At 40.9% G+C, this 20,992-nt stretch overlaps 1 protein-coding gene across 2 annotated transcripts in view; it reads right to left on the bottom strand.

Moving 5' to 3' along the window:
• The window catches only part of LOC149256630 (uncharacterized), a 396,827-nt gene that overhangs the window by 271,943 nt on the left and 103,892 nt on the right, over positions 1–20,992 (bottom strand). For both annotated transcript variants that reach the window (XM_089460804.1, XM_089460805.1), the window contains exon 5: positions 4,608–4,727. In XM_089460804.1, coding sequence (XP_089316930.1) covers positions 4,608–4,727 — 120 coding nt within the window. The remainder of the gene's footprint in view (positions 1–4,607; positions 4,728–20,992) is intronic.

Below are 20,992 nucleotides of genomic sequence, written 5' to 3'. Positions count from 1 at the left end.
TCATATTCGGCCTTCTAAAATCAGTCAACCCAAGTCAAAACAGTCAACAAATTCCTCACAGAAATCAGTTAAAGTAAACCCTTTGACCTGCAGAAACCCTAGCTGCAGAACTTTTGTCAATGTTGGTCAAACTTGCTCAGAAAAATCGGTCAACCTTCTAGTCCACTCGGCCTCCCAAACAAATCAGAATTTCGGTCAAACAGAGTCAAAATCTCCACGGTCAACACTGGTCAAACAGACCCCAAACAAAGGTCTACACACCAAAACAAAATTTCCTCTCTCCTCCTCACACTTGTGAACTCGAACCCTGCAATTTCAGACTTGTAAGAACCAATCAGATCAAGAGAGAGAAGATGTGATGTGTGATGATGTCCTCCAAGTGATGTGACATGATGTGTATTTATATGTGGTTGATGAGGTGGCTTTTCCTTGCCCAAGCCAACTTGTACTTTTGTGCACATGTGGGTTTCACCTTAAAAATTATATTTTTCCTTGACCAAATTAAATTCTTCCAAGGGCTACTAGGGGTCTTTCTTGATGAGGAAAGTTGTCCAATGGAGGAAATTTGTCCTTGAAATGCCAAATTAACAACCAAAAGCCATTTTTAGACCACTGAAGTGGTCTTTTGCTAGCTGGCCTAGTGCACTCTTCAGGTATACAAAAGTTACAGGTCTGAACAGCAACTATATTTTCTTCTTACAGCCATATAAAATAGATATAATAGCCCCATTTTATCTTCTATTGTGCTAAGAAATTCTCATACTCAATTTGTGGCATTTTCAAACTTGTTTACTTAGCATATTGAGAATTTTCCTTTGTTGGTCCGCAATATAAGTTTCCTGTTACATAATTATTCAGATAAAAAATATATTAACTCCTACCTCTTCCATATAATTCATTTAGGCACTACTGCTCTATTATTTCTTTGGTTGAGTTGTGTGTAGGGATACCTCCCATGGCATTTGTGGGAGTTGGCCTAAAGCGAGAGGAATATACTAAGGTGACATTTGGTGTATTCTTAATAGTGCTTACCGAATATCAGTCTTGGTTGAACTTGCCAACCCTGCTAGTTTGAGCAGTAACAGTATGTTTTCAGCCTCACTGCAAGTCCAGCTTCATGGTTGAGTAACAAGCCACATGCAATGATGTTATGAATAAATATATAGGAAATAATGTAAATGATAATAACCATAAATAATTATTAGTCAATTAGTAATTAGGTTGAAGAGTCATGTCTAAATGAGACATGACGCTCCATGAAGAGACACCTGCTTGGTATATAAGCAAGCCTCTCGCTCTCATTGTATCAATCATTCTTATTCATATTTAATATATAATATTTGTATCCTCATGGATATCTTTATATTCCAAATCTTTTGGAGTAATTAATCTGTAGAAGGAACTTTGTTCGCTTCATTTGGTATCAAAGGTGTTCAATCCTCAGGCCGCTTAACCGCTGCACAGAGAGCCAGTCTGATCTGGCCCTTGGCCATCAACATTCGTCAACGTTGTTGCCGTATAATTGAAGAGTTTCGCTCAAAGTTGGAGTTTCTCAGTTTCTCAAGCCCTTAACCAAAAAAATAAAAACTATAGCCCAAAACAAAAAGTCAAAAAAGAGTTATATATATATATATATATATATTAAAAAAAATACAAAAATAAAATTACCTACGCCCTGTTGCCACTGCCATGGCAGATGCAGTCCACACCCGACACATTGCCCCGTTGCCCCTGCCATGGCAGACACAGTCCACACCCGACACGCTGCCCCGTTACCACAACGACTGCTCCTATCACCGCAGGTCCACTCTAATCAAAACAACCACAGCGAAAAAAACACCATAGCTTCAGTGCATAATACAGAAAAGAAATAACAAAGAGAATCCAATTTCCGCCACCCGTCCCCTGTCCTAGCTCCTGGTGTCGCGTGCCCTGTACTCTCTGCTAACTGTCTTCCTCTCGAGCCACCCTCTCTAATCACATTACCGCCTAGCCACTTCGAATTTTTTATAACTTTTTGACAATTCGTTGATCACTCTCATCTTCCTGTACATCCGGTGCATCCCATCGAGCAATCAATTTATCACATTATTTTACTGTTAAAATTGGCAACTAGGGCCAAACTCCAAGTGGGTCATCTTATTTATGGTAGCTGATATTTTTCCTTGATTCCTCCCATCGAGAGGTGTAGAATTGATCTAACGATCATCCAATTCCAACAAGTATTTATGGAGATAAGAATTTATTTGTATTTACCTCACAAATTGTCAAGGTCGGCTAGCAACTAAATGTGGCACACATGCCCAGCGTATCATATAAACACAGGTGAGGTTGAGTCATTATTCACTAATCTCATCTCTCACACATTCTTCTCTCCTTAACTGATTGGGTTTACACACAAGGAAGAGAAGCTCACACGTGGGAAGGAGGAGGACACCGAAGGGCAAGGAAGGAGGACGTAGAAGCCGCAGCAAGACGTTTTGGACAGCGTTGACCAAGTGTTGACTTTTCAAAAGTGTGGTTTTGGTGTGGCAGCCTCTCCTAGGCAGTCCACAATTTTTGGCACACAAACCGAGGCAATCTGACCTCTAGTCTGACTAGCATTGACTGCCCTAGTTTGGGGCAGCAGGTTGACTTCAGTTGACTGCAGTTTGACTATGTTTTTAGGGTTGTTTATGGGTTGCTTCTTCTTGCTCTTGGAGGACTAGATGACCGGGAAATTGACCAAACATATTGAAGGTCAATTTCATCTTGTTTGACCAGATTTGACTTTGCTGGTTAGGTTTGTTGTTGTTGTCATAAAATTATGGATTTATGTATTTGTACTATTTCTCTCTGCTGAACTATTGAAGACTAAAGAAAAATTGATCAAAGGGTTTCCCCACATTGGGGTTTGTCCTTGGCTAGCTGCCACATCTGGTGTCCCTTGTCTTGGCTTGTTTTCTGTCGATCTATTAATCTTCTATCAACATTTTACTTTATGTTTATGTGATTGCTAAACAGTGGCTAATAAGAAAAAATAGAAGTAAATTGCACTAAGCATAGAACATACCATAAATTAACATTTACATTATTTCCTATATATTTATTCAATAGCAGAACTCAAGAAGATGATCAATCAGTGGAAGGAAAAACACATTCATATGTTACAATCCAGACAATGAAAATTCCAAACAAAGATTATGTACCTAACTCAAAAACCGTAGTACCAGAAGGAAATCAGAAAAATTCCACACACCTAATAAGGGGAAGTCAAACCAAAAAGGTTTCCTATCGACATCCGAATCATGAGAGTAGACAACTCAACCAAGCTACGTATCGGCACTATTCAGAACAGAAATAACAAACTGATGTTCCAGAGAATAGTGATGTAACCTCAATCCAATCCGATGATGACAAGTCATTACAAAATTCCAATGATCAGATATTCTACAGAAGATTAATCTAGGATGGTCTGATCCTTTCTTAGTGCGACAGTATTGTTTGTCATTTAGAAGATCGTACCAGTTTGTATCGACGAAGATGATTGTTACGAGAGAGACAAACATTTCAAACCGAAAAAGAGATCAAGCCTTTTTCATTAACAAGCTTTGAAAACATGCTTTTGAGGAGGAAGGCAATGTTATGAATAAATATACAGGAAATAATGTAAAATAATGTAAATGATAATAACCACATATAATTATTAGTTAATTAGTAATTAGGTTGAAGAGTCATGTCTAAATGAAACATGACTCTCCATGAAGAGACACCTGCTTGGTATATAAGCAAGTCTCTCGCACTCATTGTATCAATTATTCTTATTCACATTTAATATGTAATATTTATATCCTCGTGGATATCTTTATATTCCAAGTCTTTTGGAGTAATTAATCTGTAGAAGGAACTTTGTTCGCTTCAAATGATGCTTTTCCTCAACTAAAGTGGAGTATAGGCCGGCAGTTGTTGCAGTTTGTGAGGCGGTTTGTTTGAGGAGGATACTTACTGATTTGCCGATTACACAGCCTGATCATGCTACACTTGTCTCTAGTAGTCACTGTGTTCCAAAGTTGGCAAAGAATCACATGTTGCAAAAGATGTGGAACTACATTGCAAATACATTCGACAGTTGAACTGCAACATTGTGCAACTCAACAGCACACTGCATGAATATTACCAAGCCTTTTGGTCCAAATAACTTCGTGTATTGTACAGATAAGTTTGTTCTAGTTTCCACTATGACCATTATTGGACTGTGATAAAGTTAAATAGTCTATCGTCCTACTTATTATTTTAGGACTTTAAGATAGCACATTTTTTGATAAATCCACTTTACAATGACTTTAAACTACATAGTCATTTAATTAATTTTGAATTGTGGTATGAAGTAATTAGTCAATCCCTACATGTGAGCACAAAAAATGGTTCCTGGAAATTCTATCAACTAGTTTGAATGATTCTATCTCAATCCGCTGGTCTTTGTAATTTCTGCTATTGTGTATGATAATCCTGATAATTTTATGTCATGATTTAATGAGAACATTTCTTTCATAAATTAATACATACCAAACAAAAACCAATGTTTTGCATGTTTAAAAATCTGAAGGTAAAAATAGTTTGTAACCCACCTTTACTGTTGAATCGCTCATCAAAAGTTCTTCTGCCATCAGTTCAAATTCTGAAAACGGGTAGTCTTCCAGCCCAAAGCTCAGAGTTGCTTCTTCTGATAAACTGATTTGTCCTCGCACCTTCGGGGAAAACAAGCATTTAAAGAAAATGTAAACCATAAAACAACTACAGAGCATGTTTGAACAATTAAAAATGCTCATGAAAATAGTGTTTAGAGAAAATCTACCAAGGCAGAAAAGCACAGTTTATAGAAAGGTGAACTGAGCAATAAATCAGAAAAAGACAATCCGAAAATATTAATTATAAATCCAAGCAAACCAAGCATTTTAAAACAATGGAGGACTTCCTAAGCTAAATGATGCTAACTTATGACAGAAGATGGGCAAAGAAAACAGATCAAAAGTCCATGTGTGGCATTCCTTGGAAAACAATCCACTCTATATAAAACATAAATGAGAATCTTTATTTAAAATACAAATGCCCACGATGGAGAAATATCTGTGAAACTTGTTTCACATGATTTATAATTACTTATTGGCATGAAACGTTATCTTTGATAAATATTAGATAGAAGGAAATATGTTTATATGACTCATTATTCATATACCAGGTAGCATCTCATCCACTGATCAGCAAATGTATAATTTTCTGAGATATTTTCTTGTTATATCTTTTGGCTGGACAGCTAACTTATGGTTCCCAGATAGATTTTCAACTCTGTATTTTCTCTTTTTACATTTCTTACTTTCAGTATTGATCTAGAAGTCACTTTTGCACCCCTACATTGTATTGACACTGGATTGTACCCGTTAGTCCTATTAACCTTCTTTTGAGATCACATGTTGGACATTAAATGAATTATCTTATCTTCTCAATGGGAATTACTCCAAATGGTATCAAAGCACCATTCCTGACACTTACACCAACAACTCCAACTGGTATCAGAGCAACATTCCTCACACTTCCACCAATAAGCCATCTACACTATCTTTAATTTCTGTTGCCAAATCCTATCTAAGAAAGAAAAAAAATGAAAAATTCACAAAAATGAATTATTTATATATTTTTTATTCTATCTTCCTCAGCCCACTCACACATTAATGTCCTGTCCATTCCTTGCAGTCTCTGTTGTGTAATTAAATGACATCTAGCCCCAAAATTGTAACCAATTCTAGTTTGGCCTTACACATTTTACCTTACAATGTAACCAGTATTGCAGAAATCAAAGTTAGTAGTGACTTGGCACCCAGATTGTACTCTGAAATTGCTTAATAAGAAAACCCTCAGATAGTTGCACCGGTTTTCCCACATTGGGTTTTTCCAGAGACATTGGTCCAAAAATAACGGTGTCATTTGGTGTGATTGTTTATGTTTCCTTTAGTTGATGATCTATAATATGTTGAGCATGCACTAGTGTTTATTTTCAGTATTTACATTGTAAATAACTTGTTAAGTAACAGAACAAGTAGGCAGGAAAAAATCAGTAAAAGTGCATGGAGGGTTTCTAACTAGTAGACTTATAAACTTCAACATGGTATCACAGGGTGGTTGCCAATCACAGGAGAACTGAGGACATCAGCCGAGCGGAGCAATAGCAGCAGAAAACAGTTGTCTCGAGTGACAGAAGTTGTTTCTAGCATAGCAGCAAGAAGGGAAGGGTGACGCGGTGCCTGCGTCATCAAGGGTGAGTCAGGAAGAGGGAATGCAGAGGCTAAGGGAGGCAAAGAGAGACTCACGCAAAGCCATGCAGAAGCTAGAAGGGCTTACGCAGTTGGCTGAGGAGGTTGTTGGTGTCGGGATTGCGCAGAGCCTGTGAGGTACTGTAGTCAAAACAGTACCTCACAGGGCAAGGCCAAGAGGAGGGAGTTGCTACCGAGGGCTTCTAGCCGAGTAATCCAGATCAGTGGTGCGGTTGCACAGCCAATCAAAGTAGGGGGCATCTCGACATCGGCAGAAGGATTTCCAGAAGGGAAATCGAGACTCAAAGGGAGTCTCATCGAGAACTTCCAGGAGGGAAGTAGAAGAGCATCATGGCACTACATGGAGTAAGAGACCAAGACTGTGTTATAGATTTGACCCAGAAATATATGATAATATAAATAAACCCAAGAATAACAAGATCTAAATATAGATTGAAATGCTTCTTTATTAATCAGACCCTTAAGGTAGGGCAACACCATACATTCACTTCTTAAGGAAGGAGAACACTCCACAAGCCATATGCATGTTCATACAATATTCCTTGACATCTTTCAATGGGGAGTCTCTAGCCTCTATATAGGCTTCATACATACAATACCATGGGTCATTACCATGGTTCCCTCAATACCATCTATCTAACACCATGGGCCCATTACATTATTACTAACTACTTGTGGTCCCTTACATGATACGGGTTAACCATCTTATTTATTCCTATGGCCCATCCCATTATTACATTATTCCCTTGGATACCTCCCTTTGTACCCCATATTATCCCCCCTAGGTACACTACATTCCACCCCCCTTAACATGTTTCGTCCCCGAAACATGGGAAGAACACAAATAATAAGATCTACTCAAAAGAGTAGTCCACTCATACCATGCACGTGCATCTAGCCATCCAAGAGAAAGGTGAACCCTCGATCTCGCTGGTGCCTCGCTCGCTTGAGATGGAAGTTGACCGTGGCAACTCTTCTGTGTTGATGTGTAGAAGGTGGATCTTCGCTCCTCTTTATCTGTCATGCGGGGGTTGTTGTCCTTGTGGCTAATTTGTTGCCATCTTGTTGGTTGTTTTCTTGCAGGGTGATGTGGGTGATGATATGTTGAAGTTTTAACCCACGATGTCTTTTTCTTTAATTCACCCTGTTGTGGTGCCTGTTGTGGTGTCTTATCTTCTAATATTACTTCAACCACTGAGCCCTCATCTGATGTATCAGCACTTGTAACTTTTTCTACTTTAGCCTTTTTTTGTGTTTGATTGTTGATCATCAGAAGCTCATCATTTGATATGTCAGTCCTTGGAACATATTCTGCTTCAACCTCCGTGGACTCTACCTGTTTATTGACGGAAATATCCTGTAATGTAATTTTCTTGTTTTTATACCAGAGCTTCAGGAATTTTTTCTGCACATTAAAAAATTGATAGTACCCATGGATTCCATCCAAGGATATCCCAAAACAATATCCATATTATCCATCTCGGAAGTATAAAAATCACCATGCAACACATACTTATCCATAGAAATCTTCAAAACCTTATACACTTGAACATCCTCATCGTCCACATGTGTGTGTTCAATGTGTTTTGCTGGAGCTTGCAATTTTTTTGCCAAATTAACATTGATAAAATTATGCTTGCAACTAGGATTTATAGACACAACAGTCTTTTCCTTCTGAATCAATCCATGAACTTGCAATAAGGAGACACCAGTAGAAAATAACCCCTTACGTGTCTGATTCTCCTTTTTTCTAGCACAAGACCATTTGTCTAAAAGGACTCTTTCAAATTCTGCATCTGAGAGTTTGGTCAACTGCTTGTCGTCAAGTGAGAAATACCATTTGTAAGCCTCATCTTTGAAACTAAGCCACACTGAATCCCTCCAATTTTTTGCCCATACTGACTTTTTTTGTTTTATGTATTCTTCAATAGGAGGAACATTATCTTTTCCTGTAAAACATAGAACCGCCATGAAGAGGGTTTTGAAAAAAATTCACTTACTTGGCGAAAATTTAAAGTGGCCACAGTTTAGTCAATATTGCTCAGAATCCCTATTATGACCTGTTTTCGGAAATGGAACAACCATTCTGCATCTGCCCATGTGATAGAAATCCCGATCCAGGCACTGAAATTTCAGATCTGCAATGCAACTCTCTCGCCGTCACCAAAAATTCTGAAAAAAAAAAAAAAAAAGAGTTGATTTTAAATCAGCGATATCTCCCTCATCCGAACTCCGATTCGACTGATTTTTTTTTTTTAAATCGGGTATTTTTTCACAAAGAATCCAGATCTGCAATTAGATTTTGCAGATTTTGTCCTAAAACGTACCAATCTGCGCCGCAAACTCGTTGCCCCGAAAAAATGTCTGCAACACCACTGATTTTTATATCAGCAATATCTCTTTCATCCGGACTCTGATTTGGCCAATTTTTTTTTGAACTTGGGTATTTTTTGACAAAGGATCCAGATATGCAAATAGATTTTGCAGATTTTGCCCCAAAACGTACAGATCTGATCTGCAAACTCGCCACCCTAGAAAGTTCCTGCAAAAAATTAAAAAAAAAGAATTCCACTTTTGCCCAAGAAAGTGCTCCGATACCACTTGTTATAAATCTGACCCAGAAATATATGATAATATAAATAAACCCAAGAATAACAAAATCTAAATATAGATAGAAATACTTCTTTATTGATCAAACCCTTAAGGTAGGGCAACACCATACATTCACTTCTTAAGGAAGGAGAACACTCCACAAGCCATATGCATGTTCATACAATATTCCTTGACATCTCTCGATGGGGAGTCTCTAGCCTCTATATAGGCCTCATACATACAATACCATGGGTCATTACCATGGTTCCCTCAATACCATCTATCTAACACCATGGGCCCATTACATTATTACTAACTACTTGTGGTCCCTTACATGATACGGGTTAACCACCTTATTTATTACTATGGCCTATCCCATTATTACATTATTCCCTTGGGTACCTCCCTTTGTACCCCATATTATCCCCCCTAGGTACACTACAGACAGGCTAGATGGAGCATCAAACTTCGTAGTCTGGAAGGCCAGAATCTTATCCGTACTTGACAGAAATCATGTCAAGCACTTCACCTTGAAGACAATAGCTATCCCAATCGACCCAGCTGAAAACGACAAGTACAAGGAGGCAATGGCAAGGGGCAAGAGCATCATCCTTGACGGGGTCAAGGACCATGTAGTACCACACATTGTCGAGAAGGAAACGGCATATGAGATGTGGGAGGCCCTAGAGAAATTGTACCGACATACTTCTGTGCAGAGAAGAATGTTACTAGAGAATCAGCTAATAAGGTCATATCAGATGAAGAAGGGAGAACCGGTTGACACCTTCCTCGGAGCACTGAATGAGATCCGAGATCAGTTGACTGTTACAGAAGCCACGCCGGATCAGGAATTGATGGTAAGGACAGCCCTGAATGTAGTCTCAAAAGACTGGGAGGTATTTGTCCAGAGTATATTGGGCAGAGGAACACTTCCACCTTGGGATGAGATGTGGGCAGCTATTCGCCAAGAAGAGATCAGACGGCAGTCAAAGGCGGAAAGCAGCAGTAAGGGGATCAAAGTCAAAAAGGAACAGGAGGAAGATGTTGCACTAACATTTGAGGGAAAGCAAGAAAAGTGGAAGAAGAAGGATCTCTCCAAGATCAAGTGCTTCCACTGTGGGGAGCTAGGTCATTATGCAACCTAATATCCAAGGAAGAAGAGTAAGGGAGAGTCTTCCGAGACTAAGGCAGCACCAGCAAGAGCAGAGAAGGAAGTGGAGACAGACGATGACTATGCCATGAGTGCATACGCACCACCTAAGGAGAATTGGGGAGACATCAAGTTGTAGTCAGGCAGACTACAGGCGATGAGGGGCAAGATCATCGAGGTACCCAACCTCTTGGATTAGACCTTGCTACGGGAGCCCCGAAGAGGAGTAGCAGGATTGGCTGATGTGGGTAGAGATGGATGCAGATGAAGCGGCAGAGAGAGCTACAATGCAGGATTCCCACAACAACGCGAGGCTAGCAGGTTGCAACAGTGTGAGAGGCACAAGAGTGTTGCACCAGTGCAGGATGGCACAAAGAGGTCTGCAACAGTGAGAGATGCAGGCAGTTGTTGTAGCAGCGCAGAGGTCCGAGAGGGAGCACTTGTCAGCGCCAGAGGGAGCTTCAGCATCAAGAGGGTCTCTAGCCCAATAGAGAGGTCAGAGTTGGGAAATCAGTTACTTACTTCTCAGTAACTAAGTTGTAGTGCAGCAGTGGGAAGCACGTGTAGCATGATGAGAGGAGTTGCAGCATGGATGCAGTGTTGGGAGAAAGGACCAGCAGCAGCACGATGCAGAGGGAGTTGTCGTATAGATGCAGCAGTGGCAGTGGCAAAACCATGGGCAGCAATACAGGATACCACAATGCAGAGGATGGTAGACAACAGGCCTAGCATCAGCACAAGGACCGATGCCGAATGACCAGAGTAATACTCAGTGAGGAGTATTGCTAGAGCACAATTCTTGCTAAGAGGGAGTGTTGATTTGGGGTAGCATCGGATGTGTTCTAGCCACGAAATTTGGTGGAAAGCTTGGGGCACATGAGATCTCCAATACCCAGAAAGGGTTTGGGCAGATTCTGAACAGTTCAGGAGATATTAAAATAATTAATATTTTTAATGGAGTCCCTGAGTCTAAACTTAGGGAAATTAAAATATTAATGTGGATTAATATAACACTATGTTAGAATGGTCCAAAAGAAATGGATCAAGCCAGATCTAATCTTTGTCGTTGATTAGGGACTTAATCTCGGTCATTGATATGTCAATGAGAAAAGTATAAGAGGGGGCTTGAGGGTCACTTGGAGAACACACCAGATGATCAGTCATTCTATTCTCTAGAGCGAGGTTTGCTAAGAGAGATAGAATCAGTGATCGGAGTTGCAGCTGAGGGGCATTGAGTAAAGAGAGACAGAGAGGCAGAGATAGTGCCGGGAGAGCAACGTCGGAACCCGAAAGAGTGACGCAGTAGCAACTAGGACTCACGCAGGGCCACACAGAGGCAGCCAGGAGTTGCACAGTGCTTCAAAGTGGCCAACGTTGCTGATACAGAGGGCCAGAAGGCTGACGCAGACCCATTCAATGTGACGCAAGGCAAGCGCTGGGAAGAGAGAGGCTGACACAGTCCAGAAAGGCAAACGTTGGGGTTTCTGGGGCAGATTGGAGCTAAGGAGCAGCCGGAGGGTTTATTCAGGGTTTCAGTCAAGACATTTCTCTCAGACTGAGAGGTACTACTGCCAAGGGCATTCTCTATTGGGTAAGCCGGATTTGTCACCCAGATTGTACTCTGAAATTGCTTAATAAGAAAACCCTCAGATAGTTGCACCTGTTTTCTCGCATTGGGTTTTTCCGGGGACATTGGTCCAAAAATAACGGTTGTCATTTGGTGTGATTGTTTCTGTTTCCTTCAATTGATGATCTGTAATATGTTGAGCATGCACTAGTGTTTATTTCTCAAAGCTGGAACAGGCTCCAGCTTAGAAAAATACACTAAAAACCTCCTCAAATTCTGCACTGGGAGTCTTGCCTCCACATAAAGTCAATAAAATGGTGTCTCATGTGTTTTCCTAGGTGAAAGGAAAAAAGGCACTAGGAAACACTTCCTCAGTACCCTTTTTCTCAACACTACCTCTTACTGAGGAAGGTGTTTCTCACCACTCCATAAGTCGTTGATCGTCCCGATCCCTATGCACCTCCTGAAGATCCTGAAACCTGTAGAGCACTCCCTTACTTAGGAACCTATTGCTATACACTAGTGGCAAGGCTCACCACAAAAGCAAACTCTATATCAAACTTGGTGGAAAACTCATCCAACTCGACTAATGTTGCAACGCCCTTCTTTTCCTTCCCCTTATTTTTGGGACACAGAAAGGCATAATGACCCATCTTATTACATGCAAAGCATCTCACTTTGCTCATGTCCTTCTCAAGATCATGTTCTCCCTTTTGCTGCATGGCCCTACTCATAGACCCCTTCTTCTTCTTCTTGCCCTTAGCTGAGGGTTACATTCTCCTCCTCATCCCTACCACCATGCTAACTACCTCTCTTGGCATTCCTTCTGGTCTCCTCCTGGATGAAATCATCCCACATCCTACTCCAATCAAGAAAGTGCTCTCTAGCAACAACGCCATCTATTAATCCATCCCACTACTTGGGAAAACCATCCAATTCGTCTTCACTAACTTATCCTTAGGGATAATCTCTCCCACTACAGCCAACTCATCTCTCACCTATTTGATCTTGGTAAGGTATCAGGTCACTGTGTCAGTCTTGGTCATCTTGGTGGTTTTCAATTTCTCATGCAACACCATCTTCTTGTTCCCATCATTGCTCTGGTAAAGTCCTATCAAGGAGTCCCGCATCTCATAGGCATATATCTTCCCTAACACATAGATATAATGTGGTCTCAGATAGCATCTAGAAGGATCCTCTTAGCCTTCACATTCTACTTGTTGAAGTCTGCCAACTGAACTAGATCAGTGGGAGGTTGTATTGCACTCTCTACAATATCCCACACCTCAACTTCCTCAAGCAGTAAGACTATCCTCTCCTTCCATGGACCAAAATTTTCAGCCCTACTCAGCCTATCTTCCACCCTCAAACCAGTAGCCATCTGACCCTCTCAACCAACACTACTACTCAATCACTGAAAATGTGCAAACATCTCCCTCTCAACCACAAATTTCTAGTATATAGGTATATTTTAAGCTTGTTGTTCACTGTTATCAGCGGAAGGTTGCTTGCTGGTCACTTTTATCAGTTGTGGGTTCTCACTGCTCTCATACCATGTAGAAAGTTTATAGGCTCCTACAGCCCTTCAGTTTTAGTTTATTTTGCATATCATTGTTTAATGACCACAGCCCATTTCACATGGCTAATATATAAACATGAAATGCATTCAAATACAAAACAGTGCTAGGTTGTTAGTTTTGTAGAGGCTAGAATACATAAGATCTCCAAAACCCAAAAATCGTTTCTGGAAATTCCACCTAGAGACGACTTAAATAAAATAATTAATCATTTTTTAATGGTTCCTAAGTCTAAACTTAAAAAATATGATTAATTAAAGGATATTAATTAAGTCATGGTGAGAATCTTCTAGAAGAATACATGGATCGAGTTCTAACTATTCTTAGCCATCGATTATGTTTTAATCTTGGTCGTTGATGTCTCAAGGAGTGATTATAAGAAGAAACTCGATGGGGCTTGGAGAAAACACACCAGCAGCTACTCAGTTGCCCAGGCAGATTGATTTTCTCTGTGGCTGAAGTTCAGCAGAGGAGATAGAGTTGGAGGGTGAGTTGCAGGGGAGAGAGAGAGGATATCAGCAGTGATCCAGGAAGTGCAGAACAAGTTCTGGAAGAGACAGGAGGAGGAGAGACACAGTCCACTAGAGCTCTGCGCAGAGGGTGAAGCAGAAACCCAGCGTATGGGCAGAGGGTTCATCTCGGGGTCAGGGAGTCGTTGTGGAGAGTGAGAAATTTGTCACTAAATTTATCTCAGTAATTTTCCTCTGTTCTGATGTCTGAATTCTTGATCTTGAATTTCTGCTAAAGAATTAATAAAGAAACCCTCATCTGTTGCACCGGTTTTCCCAAGTTGGGTTTTTCCGAGGACAATTGTCCAAAAATAATTGTGTCAATATTTTTATGTGTATGCTAGAATTTCTCTAATTTTCCAGCATTTATTTTTCCGCGGTATTTTTTTTGTGAAGGTTGTAACGTATATATTTCAATATTTGTCGTAGGAAACTGTAAATAGTTTGTTTAGTTAATTAACAAATAGAAGAAATATTATCAGTTGTAGTAGGATTCCGGGTTTCGGAATTTTCACATGGTATCAGAGCACAGCTTGGAAACCGTGGCAGAAGGGGAGAGGAATTTCGAAGCTCTGCGTATGCAGAAATTTGAAACCCTCAGAGGCAGCGCAGTTCCTTTGGCCAGGAAGGTCATTTTTTTGAGGCAAATTTTATTCTCTGAGAGAGTTGACAGAGATAAAATTTTCCAGATCAAAGAGGCAGAGGGAGCAGCAGTATTTTCCTTGCAAAGCAGATCTTCAGCTGGGACGCAGTTATTTTGTAGCAGTTTGCTAGTACAGAATAATGTCAAGAAGGAAAGAAGAAATAACATAGAAAATCATGGCCAAAATCAACTATCAAGAAGCCTCAGAATTGTCTTCCAGGTTGGAGGATGAGTTCGCATGCCTTTTAAGTTCAACATCATCTGGTGTCTGGTATATTGATAGTGGAGCTTTAGCTCATATGGTAGGAGTTAGAGAATATTTCTCTAGCTATAAAGCGGACCAAATGGACTTCCAAATCACTATGGGTAACAAAACTAAATGTACTCTGGTAGGGAAAGACACTAGAGAATTTCAGACAAAAACAGGAACTAGCACCAGCGCTACTAATGTACTACATGTACCAGGATTGGGTATGAACCTAATTTCAGTGTCCCAGTTGCAGGACAAGGGGTACGATGTACACTTCGTGGGGAAGAAAGTGTATGTCAAACACTCTAGCTATATGAAGGTGAGACAAATTAGACCTCAAAGCAACAAGTTATACAGGTTACAGCTTGATTCTTCAATGGCACTGATAGGCAGTGATATTAGTAGTGGGAAGGAGTTGAACAAACTATGGCACAGGAGGATGGGACATTTACACCATGGCGCACTTAAGATGCTCAGAGACACTGTAACAGGAGTTGTAGTTCTCAACACAGAGCACGATGACGTGTGTAGAGGATGCATACTTGGGAAGTACGCAAAGGCAACATTTCCTAGAAGTGACAGCAGAGTAAATGGCGTGTTTGGATTGATACACTCAGAGATTTGTGGTCCTATGTCCACTAGAGCTCTTAGCGATGGCGAATATTTCGTCACCTTCATTGATGATCATTCCAAGAAGACCTAGCTCTATTTCTTAGAGACCAAAGATGAGGTCTTTGATTGGTTCAAAGAGTTCAAGGCTCTCGTAGAGAACGTGACAGGGAAAAAGATCAAGGTGCTACGTTCAGATAATGGTGGAGAATACACAGATAAAGACTTCATAGACTTCTACGCAAAGGAAGGCATCAAAAGAGAATGGACAACTCCATATAATCCTCGGCAGAACGGAGGAGCGGAGCGAGAGAACAAAACAATAGTTGGGGTTGCAAAGGCTATGATGTATGACCAAGATTTGCCTAGAATTTTATGGGCAGAGGCATGCAACATAGCGGTGTACATTCAAAACAGAACACCTCATAGAGCATTGGGGAAGAAAACGCCAGAGAGGGTCTTCACAAGAAAGAAGCCCGAAGTAAGTCATTTGAGGATATTCAGGAGTGTGGCTTAATGTCACATACCAGATGAAAAGCGCAGCAAATTGGATCAGACTGCAGAGAAAGGGTTCCTCGTAGGGTATAGCGAGACCTCAAAGGCATACAGGATCTACATTCCTAGCAGCAAGAAGATTGTAAGGAGGCGAGATATAACGTTGTACAAACAATGCTTTCAAAAGATCTCAAGAACTGCCTGCAAGTGATCGATCTACAGAAGTTTTGTTACTCCAGCAGCAGGGACAGCAAGTGGGACAAGCAGGAGAACAATCACAGGGATCGAGTACGGTGACCAATACCAGTATCTCCTCGGGGGTAGGAGATCCAGGGAGTTCTCAATAGACAGACCAACAGGAATAGGAGGAGGAATTGATTGAACCTCCCACCACCAGTGGTAGAGCCAGTAGGGAAGTATGTCAGACCTTGAGGGACAGAGAGGAGTTTGTTGGAGTTCCTAGGACAAACAAGAGACAACACAGGCAGCCAGACAGATATCAAGCTTTGGTAGGTCAAGTTACAGAACCCTCCAACTTTCAGGAAGTCGAACAACATCAGGTTTGGGTGGATTCTATGGTAGAAGAATACAGTTCTATCATGACAAATGGTGTTTGGGAGGTAGTGCCTAGACCAAAAGGCAGATCAGTTGCAGGTTCCAGATGGATCTACAAGATCAAGTATGCTACAGATGGCAGTGTAGAGAAGTACAAGACTAGATTCATAGCAAAGGGTTATGCACAGAAGGAAGGGATAGACTATAAGGAGACCTTCGCCCCAATTGCCAGATATACCTCTATCAAATTTGTTATATTCCTATCAGCGCAGTTAGGATGGGAGATTCACCAGATGGACGTCAATACAGCATTCTTGAGCAAGGTGATAGAAGAAGAGGTGTATATAGAGCAGCGTGAAGGCTTTGAAACTCATCAGAAGCACACTCATGTATGCAGGTTGAAGAAAGCCCTATATGGGCTCAAACAAACACCCAGCGCGTGGTATGGTTGGGATTCATCAAGAGTGGTGCAGATCCCAATCTCTACTATTTGATGGTGGAGAATGAGCCTCTCATTCTGGTTTTGTATGTATATGACCTGTTTTTGATAGGATCATGAAGGCTCATAAAGGGCTGCAAAAGGAACCTTGAAGCAGAGTTCGACATGAAGAGCATGGGGTTGATGCACTATTTTCTAGGATTGGAAGTATGGCAGAAGAATGGGGAGATCTTCCTTCGGTAAGGGAGATATGCTATAGATATTCTGAAGACGTTCAAAATGCAGGATTGCCAGCCCATGACGACGCCCATGATCACCAATTGGAAGAATATAGATGCATCAGGGGACAAGGAAGTCGACCCCACCTTGTACATACAGCTCATTGGGTTGCTCATGTATTTGGTTAACACTAAGCCAGACATTTGTTTCACTGTCAATACCCTTAGTCAGTTCATGGTAAAACCGAAAAGGGTACGTTGGGCAGCAGCCAGACGATATGCGCGTGGAACAGTTGGATTTGGGATGAAATACACTTGAGGAGATGAAGTCAGAAACAAGTCATATACCTTCGAGCACTGCTTTAGTGTTGGATCAGGGATAGTCTCTTGGTGCAACAGGAAGCAGAATTCAGTGGCACTAAGCTCAGCATAAGTTGAATAGATGGTAGCTAGCATAGCTACGTGTGAAGCTATATGGCTTAGGAATTTGCTCGTGAGTTTGTTCAAGAAGAAGATGGGAGCGACCGATGTTTACTGAGATAATCAAATTTGCATAAAACTCTCTGAGAATCCAATATTTCATGATAGGTTGAAGCACATTGATATCAGATGTCATTTCATCAGAGACTGCATTCAACGTGGGGCAGTCCAGCTGCAGTATGTCCCCACAGGAGATCAGGTAGCAAACACACTCACGAAAGCTCTAGGTGGAGCTAAGTTCATCCAATTCACAGAACAAATGGGTGTGGTGGAGAAGCCATTTCAGTAGAAAAACAGTTGGATTCTCAGTTGCAACAGCAACAAATGAGAGAGAGTTGCAGTGCAGATGCAGTAGTTGGCAGCAGTACAGCAAGGTCAGCAGCCGCACAGATCCAACGCATATCAGAGTTGCGCAATAGTTGATGCGCAAAGCAGCCAGACATCAGCAGTGTGACAAGAGGTGGTGTAGAGATAGGGTGTTGCTTCAGTGGGTTGCAACACTAGAACACATTCCTGGCTAACAGGGAGTGTTAGTTTTTGTAGCATCAGATGTGTTCTAGCCTTGAAATTTTGTGAGGAGGCTATAGAATACATAAGATCTCCAAAACCGAGAAATCATTTCTGGAAATTCCACCTAGAGACGACTTAATTAAAATAATTAATCATTTTTTAATGGTTCCTAAGTCTAAACTTTGGAAATATGATTAATTAAAGGGTATTAATTAAGTCATGGCGAGAATCTTCTAGAAGAAGACATGGATCGAGTTCTAGTTAATCTTAGCCATCAATTATGTTTTAAATCTTGGCCGTTGATGTCTCAACGAGAGATTATAAGAAGAAACTCGATGGGGGTTGGAGAATACACACTAGTGGCTACCTCAGTTGCCCAGGCAGATCGAATTTCTCAGTGGCTGAAGTTCAGCAGAGGAGATAGAGCCAAAGGGTGTGTTGACACCTATTCATTGGCATTGGGTGAACACTTGTAAATAATGCAAATAGTAAATAATGGAAAATAAAGAGCCATCGGGAGGTGAAGCCCAAGACTCACTCCCTCACGCGTATATAACCATGAGCAATCTTAATGAATAAACACAATTCATTTGAGGAGTTACCTCCTGCCCTGACATGGTATCAGAGCCAACTCCCAAATTAGTTTATGTGTTGTAACTCTTGTCAGTTCTCTACCATATTCTGTTCCTATATTTGGGATATTCCCTGCCATATTTTATGCAAGATTTTGTGCATTTATATTCATCAAAGGCTGCAGCAAATACCCACTGTGAGTAATTTTTTTGTGAAGGTTGAGGTTTTGTTTTGAACGTTGTCATATGCGCTTACCACAGTCAGTGGTTTTCGTTTTGTTTTCCCACCTGCCAAAATCCTCAGTGCTTTCACCTCTCCCGCGTACCTGAGTCCATGTGTGTCTAACACTATATCTACAAAATGGGATCAGATAGCAGAGAATACTAACTCGAATGTCCAGAGTGTTGAAAGGCCTAAACTTATCTCCGATCTAGAGGTAAAGGTATAGAAAAATCAAATACGATGCAGAGGAATTTGGAGAGCATCCACGCCCTCTAGCCGTCGTGAGTTGCCATACCACAATATTTTGTTGCGCCATAGTATACAACGCTCCCAGTTTTGAACACTCCCTCACACCCCTCAGTGGTACATACCCACCTCAGCCTCATTTTGGGTGCCAACACTCGCACCCTTCGCTGTGAATGCCAATAGTCGCACCATAAATCCGCTCTCCCCTTTGCGGACCATAAATCTGCTCTCCCCTACGCGATATCCCCATACGCTTGGTATCATTCCATACGCTTGGAGGTCCTACTGCTACCATACGCTGCCATACCCACCTCGGCCTCCATACCTCTGCACAGTCAACAACGCCATATACACCTCTGCCCTTCTGCTGCTACGATACGTTGTCGACTACTCTACACGGTTAATACCTCCACGAGATACACCCTCCCTCCGTTACCGTTGGTTAATACCTCCACCAAATACTCCCTCCCCCATATATATTATCCCCCATATACCACTTCCCCAAATAATATTTATGTTTTAATATATCAAAGTTCATTTTTCTACACATATTACCACTAAAAGTGCAATTTCTTATAGTCTATTTGCAGTAAAAGTATTTTTACCGTACATAGTTTTTAAAATGCATTCATTGATATCTATTGTGGGAGTGGTTCTCACCGGGAAGGAGAACTATCATGAATGGTTTCGGAAGATCAAACACGCTCATTTTCAATGAGCTGTGGAAAGGAGTTTGTGTAGGAGAAGGAGATAATGAACCTGCAAAGCCTACCTTAGACATGGAATTCGCCATTTGGGAAAACAAGAAAAGCAAGGCCTATGCCTTGATTGCAGCATCTATAAATGAAGAGGTGAGTCGCCATATTTCACCATTTTCAAATGCTTTTGAAGCCTTACAAAAATTGAAGGAACTCTATGACTCACACTTTGCGCTTGAAGTTGTCCAATTGATGATTAAATTGTTCAGCCTTGAATTACAAAATGATGATCCTCTTGCTCTTGCATCAGAAGTAAAATCTATTATGCATGATATCAAAGTCACTAATGTTGAACTAGACATTCCTCTGATAGATTTTGTCAAGGCACTTTATCCCACTTATTCAAATTATCTTGAGTCATTGCAAGCAAATGGAAACCTCAAAGAAATTTCCTTTGACTCCCTTGTAAATAAATTTGCTGAGAGAGAAAGCTTTTGGGAGGAAGAAAGCTCCTTAGTCTTCTGAAGAAATTGTGTGTCTTGCACATGAGAAAAGAATCATGCTCAAGATTCTTCCAATGGGAAGAGGTGGTCAAAGAGGAAGAGGAAGAAGAAATTTCAAAGGCAAGGGGGGCAGACACTCTCAAGGAGAAAAGTCTGATCTTCATTTCATACGTTGCAATAGAGATGGATAACATGATGCATCCACATGCAAGTTATCTTGGGACAGAATTGAGCAGGAAAGAAATCAACCCAAAGGTAAAGCCAATGACAAAGAGAAAGGTAGAGCACCTGAATCCGCTCACTATGTTGTGGCACATTGTAATATTGGAGTCAATGAAGACTTTTTTAATATTTCACTTGCTTCTTGGAAAAATGATTGGTTGCTTGATTCAGGGGAACCTTGCCACATGACTTTTAGAAAAGATTTTTTTGAAGAATTCACTGACAGTGTTGGAGCAGTGTACTTTACAGACAAACCAAAACTCAAGCCATCAGGGCTTGGCACAATCAGGCTCAAATTGCCTAGTGTTCCAGAGTTTCTTCTGCATGATGTTTTTATCTCCCACAGCTGAGGAGAAACTTGTTGTCCTTGGACCACATCCGCCAGCAAGGACACTCCATTCATATGTTTGATGGCAAAGTTGAGGTGAGAAAAGCATCAGATCACTCACTTGTCATGACAGGGATAGAAGAAAAAAGACTTCTCAAGCTGCAAGGTACCTTTGCTCGTGCACAAAATTTCTCATATAGTTCTCATTATGATGAAGGTACATTTCCATCAAGTCTATTATGGCATGCTAGATTTGGACACTTGAACTATGACAGCCTTCGCTTGTTGAAGAAAAATG

Source organism: Pinus tabuliformis, chromosome 7 (genome assembly GCF_031772625.1).
Source record: "Pinus tabuliformis cultivar Carrire ecotype Pingquan chromosome 7, CPIR1, whole genome shotgun sequence".
In the NCBI taxonomy this organism is placed as follows: domain Eukaryota; kingdom Viridiplantae; phylum Streptophyta; class Pinopsida; order Pinales; family Pinaceae; genus Pinus; species Pinus tabuliformis.
Note: the sequence above shows the minus strand (reverse complement) of the source record. Positions and strands in the feature narration are given on the sequence as shown.